Source organism: Oryza glaberrima, chromosome 4 (genome assembly GCF_000147395.1).
Source record: "Oryza glaberrima chromosome 4, OglaRS2, whole genome shotgun sequence".
NCBI lineage: Eukaryota > Viridiplantae > Streptophyta > Magnoliopsida > Poales > Poaceae > Oryza > Oryza glaberrima.
In genome coordinates, this window is record NC_068329.1 from 10,386,258 (window position 1) to 10,391,373 (window position 5,116).

A 5,116-nucleotide genomic window follows, 5' to 3' on the forward strand; every position below is an offset into this window, starting at 1 on the left:
TTACACTATAAGTTTTGTTATTTTTTCTGTAAATTTGGTTAAACTTTTAATTTTTTTAAAAAATCAAAGTGACTTATTATATGAAACGGAGCGAGCCAATGAGTTTACAAATTGACCAATAGCCATTCGTCAACTTCTATGGAGTTGAACCATTTAAAATTGAAACGTCTTACAAAACAGGAGTATTATACGTTTGATTGGAAGTTGAGACGTTTTATTTAAGCAAGTTGATTGTCTTAATTTAAGCCACCGGCCGGAAGCTGTTCCCACGGCGGCGCAAGACAATGTGGGGCCTACTGAGGCGGAGGAGCCCCTCCGGGTTCTCGCCGTCGTCCACCGCGGAGGAGGTCACCGCCGGCGTCGACGGCTCCGGCCTCGTCGCCGTCGTAACCGGTAAGTGAACTGTACCCTCATCTCTCCTCTAGCAGCTGGTCGTTTCTTGGTTCCGTTCATACTTCATAGCATCCCCTGGTTCTTGGTTGACTCCTGTTTCTTCTGAACATTCCCTGCTCGAATCCAAGAATCGTTGGTCTGAACTGAAATTGCTCGAGGAATTTAGTGATTCTCTTCGATTTGAGGGGAAATTGGCATAGTTTACTGTTCGGTGTATAAAAATCTTGCATACTGCAGTAGATAAATTTGGGGGGAAATTATGAAAGATGATTTATAAACTAAATGTATTTATAGTTTTACCAACCATTAATCAAATTTCCCCCAAGATTTACTGTTCAGGAATTGGAGAAAAGGCATCATCCGCTGATGCAAGTAGTAGGAGTTATCTTGCATATTACTCCAATTCCTGCTTTGTTAATCGAATTTGTACTGAAGGCCTGAAATGCTGGTGGAATAATTGCTGATTGGAGATGTTTCTTGCAGGTGCCTCCAGTGGGATTGGTGCTGAAACATGCCGAATTCTCGCGATGCGGGGAGTGCACGTTGTGATGGGGGTAAGGAACTCATCTGCCGGTGCGCGTGTGAGGGATGAGATAGTGAGACAGGTTCCGGCTGCAAAGATTGAGATGCTGGATCTTGACCTCAGCTCGATGTTGTCCGTGAGGAGATTTGCGGAGAATTTCAGTGCTCTGAATCTTCCTCTGAACATCCTGGTGTAAGCAGATCTAATGCTTATGTATATTGGCAAGATTTGGTAGAACAAAACATTATGCTTCCTCTTAAAAAGAAAAAAAAACATTATGCTGTTTTACAGAATTATTGTAGCAGCAAAACCTTCTGCAACATAGAGAATTTGGGTGCTAAATAAACTGGAATGAGCATTTGAGCTGGCTATTGGGATTCAGACACTCAAAGCATGCTTAATAGACAGTTTTTATGTATTACTGGGTTATGTCATTAGTACAGTCATTTTCTGGAAGGTAAAACAGTCCATCAGACCTCTACTAAAAAACTTTTATTCCATCTATGTTGAAGTGTTCTTTTTTTACAAATTGCCTTTTTTTGGCGAGGAATACGTCATCCATTTTATGTTTGAGAAAAAAATTTTAGTCTTCTCTGTTTAAAGTAATAATGCAGGGATTGCGTTTGTACCATTTAAGCTATCAGAGGAGGGCATTGAGCTGCATTTTTCAACAAATCACCTTGGTAGGCCCCCTCTTACAGTCCCTTAAACTGCATACTAAAACTTTTTTATTTTAAGTAGGTTTTGCCAAAATTCATAGAATATTATTGTTTTATTTTCTATTTGTTACTAAGACAGATGTAATTTACATATTTGTGTGTGGTCATATTTCACTTGACTGATCTTGTATCCATGTTTGGTTACTTACGTGCAAAATTTCTGTTATTATTGTATAACTTCATCGTGCAATTAATCATGCAATGCAGGGCATTTTCTACTGACCGATCTTTTACTTGAGAAGATGAAAGTTACAGCTATAGAAAGTGGGATAGAAGGAAGGGTTGTGATAGTTGCTTCTGACAGCTACAAGCACCCTTATCGAGAGGGGATTCGTTTTGATAAGATCAATGATGAATCTGGGTATTACTTTCTGACCCATCGTATATTCTTTTTTACATTTATTTACCTTTTCAATCGATCAAAGGTAAGAAAAACAGATCTGCACAAAAACATCATATTCGAAATTAATTATTTTTATTCTCTCCCGCTAGGTATAACAAAATCTTCGCTTACGGCCAATCCAAGCTTGCCAACATACTGCATTCCAATTTACTATCTAGCAATCTGAAGGTTCCACTTTTCTTCTTGTTTTCCTTAAGCTCGTATTTGGAACAACTGGTGGTTCACACTAACTCTTGTTTATTTAATTGTACACACTGTTTGTCCTCAAAATTACACAATTTTGTAATCTTGTAAAATGGAAAAGAAATTGTAGTAGACTATTTTTCTTGAAATTACGAACTGTAATATATTAGACATGCTGTTAACTAAATCATGTAGATCTTTGGCTGAGACAGTAATATGAATTTATCACAAAATAGATCTCATAATAGCAAAGCTATGCAGAGGATGGATGTCAAAAGCCCTGTTATTTTTGTTATGGAGCTGTTCTGCGAATAGATGATATCAATGATCGCATTACTATTTCAAAAAGTTTCACATATTTTCTTGATGATGAATGTTGTCTGCTAAAAGGAACAAGATGCAAAAGTAACAGTCAACTCTCTGCATCCTGGAGCTGTTGTCACCAACATTATGCGTCACTGGTATTTCGTAAATGGTATGGGCATATCTGACAAATGCATATAGTTCTTGGCAAAATAAAGCTAAATCAATCTTCATGGATGGTTCATCGAATCTCAGACAGTATTTGCTTTTATCTTTCTGGCTAGTTGAGTTTTTGCTTCGTTGTGCTCATATTCATCTATAGTACAGCTATGAGACATCCATTTCTTCTATGTAGTCACATAAGTTTAGGCTTCAGTTGCCATCACTATTATCTTAATTGCATGGATACATCTTCTTTCTAACCTATTAATCTGATTTACTTCTCTTCCAGTTGTATAAAGAGTTTTTCCAGAACTTTTTTGTGCATTAAAGTGCATGATCATTCCATATACAAAAAATTCTTGAGAGCATTACCTTATTAAAGAAATATTTCATTCATGGAAGATCACTATGGTTGTCCAGTGCAAATTGTAAAAGCCCCACATTTGTGCTTTATTATTTGAATGAATAATGAACTGGAAACAATGCACAGTGATTGTTCTTCCTTGTTTTTAATTTCAGGTATGCTATCTACACTTGGTAAATTTTTCGTTAAAGGTGTTGAACAAGTAAGTTTTGGATCATTTTTTTTTCTGTTCCTTTCACAAGACTAAAGTGACAGAGTTGTATTTACTATTTTTACTGTATATTCAATTTAAGTATTTTATTGCGTATGCAATTTATGTCAATTTCATTACATATGTTCTTGTGACAGTTATATTCACTATTTTATTGTATATTCAATTTGTATTTTATTGTGATGCAATTTATGTCTATTTCATTACATATTGTTTTCTGAAACATTTTATTCAACAGAAACACACGAAATAATTGTAAAACTTTAATCCTAGTACTGGTGGATGTGTCATGGAATAATTGACCTAATAAATATATAAATATGGAAAAAATGTATTTATTGCTTATATCATTCAACATTTTCCTGCAACCTGAAAAAACAGGAGCTGCAATATTACCATGACTCTACCAGGGACTATTTTTTGTAGAGTTAATGTTATTAAACTCATGAACTAACTGGCACCAGGACAAAGTCTCCTTGAAATTTTACTAATTCAGTAATTCATAACATGTTTAATTGTGCAAAACATCCAATTACCAACAAAGAATTGTGCAAACTATCCAAACACATAATCACTGCTTAGCATTGTTTGTTTTTGCAGGGTGCAGCCACAGTGTGCTATGTGGCATTGCATCCTCAGGTTGCTGGAGTCACTGGCAAATACTTTGTTGACTGCAATGTCACTGAACTAAAATCTCATGCGCTCGACATGGGCCTCGCCAAAAGATTGTGGGATTTCAGTCTCAACCTAATCCATTAGTAGAAACTGTTGCAAGTGGTGTGTAAAGCCTATTTTTTGGAAACGAACTGAATCAAGTTATGGCACTGAAGTGTGTGAAGAACATGATAAAAGTATTTCTACAAAAATTGCGAATGGAGGACATGTTAATAGATGTGAAATTTATCCAGTTGTACAGTAGGTGTGATATCAAACTGCTGGAAGACAGCCCAAACCAGCCACATTTGTAAAGCTTGAATAAATTGATTGGATGTATATCTTCATATGTTTGTAGTTTTTTACGTAGTGTGATTCACAGCGTTTGTGCTAATAATTTGCAGTGAATGCTGACAAAGGCCCTGTTTAGATCTCATCCCAAAACTTTACACCATATCACATCGAACGTTTGAACATCTGCATAAAGTATTAAATATAGGCTAAAATAACTAATTGCACAAATTGCGACTAATTTGCGAGACTAATCTTTTAAGTATATTTACTCCATGATTTGACAATGTGGTGCTACAGTAAACATTTGCTAATGACGGATTAATTAGGTTTAATAAATTCGTCTCGTGGTTTACTAACGGATTATTTAATTAGTTTTTTTATCAGTGCCTGAATACCCCATGCGATACCCTATATAATATCCGATGTGACACGCTTAAATTTTACAACCCTGAATCTAAACACCCCAATATATAATTACCTCACATTCACGAATGTTTGAATGCTATGTTGAGAAATCAACATCGTCATACATTTCAATATGGAGGGATTAACTCCTACACGTGCATGATTTCAATGTTCAAAGACCGTTTTCCTGGACTCCAATGAAAGTTTATTGCCGTAAAACATTAACTTTTTTCCTTTTTAAGTATATATTATATGCCAAAAATATTTTAGTTTAGTTTTTCTGATTAAATCATTTCTTAGTTTTTCCATGTTTTGTTCTTTGACGTTTTCCCACATAAACACATCTGTTTATGTCATTTTGTACTTTTTCTCTTTTAAAGTGACTTTTTAAAGCATATAATGAATCTTTATGCCCTCTCATTTAAGAACAGTGTTCCAAACCAGTATGGCTTTTTATGTAGATACCAACATACTTCCTCCGTTCCAAAAAAAACTCAATTTT

At 35.4% G+C, this 5,116-nt stretch overlaps 1 protein-coding gene across 2 annotated transcripts; it reads left to right on the plus strand.

Annotated features, from left to right (window-relative positions):
- The first annotated feature begins 226 nt into the window (after positions 1-226).
- Positions 227-4,262, plus strand: LOC127772127 (short-chain dehydrogenase TIC 32, chloroplastic-like). 2 transcript variants are annotated; one of them, XM_052298116.1, is made up of 8 exons: positions 229-393; positions 877-1,108; positions 1,520-1,599; positions 1,843-1,996; positions 2,128-2,206; positions 2,612-2,696; positions 3,206-3,252; positions 3,862-4,262. In XM_052298116.1, exons 1-8 carry the CDS (start codon positions 285-287, stop codon positions 4,018-4,020), a joined length of 945 nt encoding a protein of 314 aa, XP_052154076.1. In that variant the 5' UTR covers positions 229-284; the 3' UTR covers positions 4,021-4,262. The 2 variants fall into 2 exon arrangements, with proteins under 2 accessions (XP_052154077.1, XP_052154076.1); XM_052298117.1 differs by lacking the exon at positions 2,612-2,696 and having other exon boundaries at positions 227-393.
- Positions 4,263-5,116: the final 854 nt, after the last annotated feature.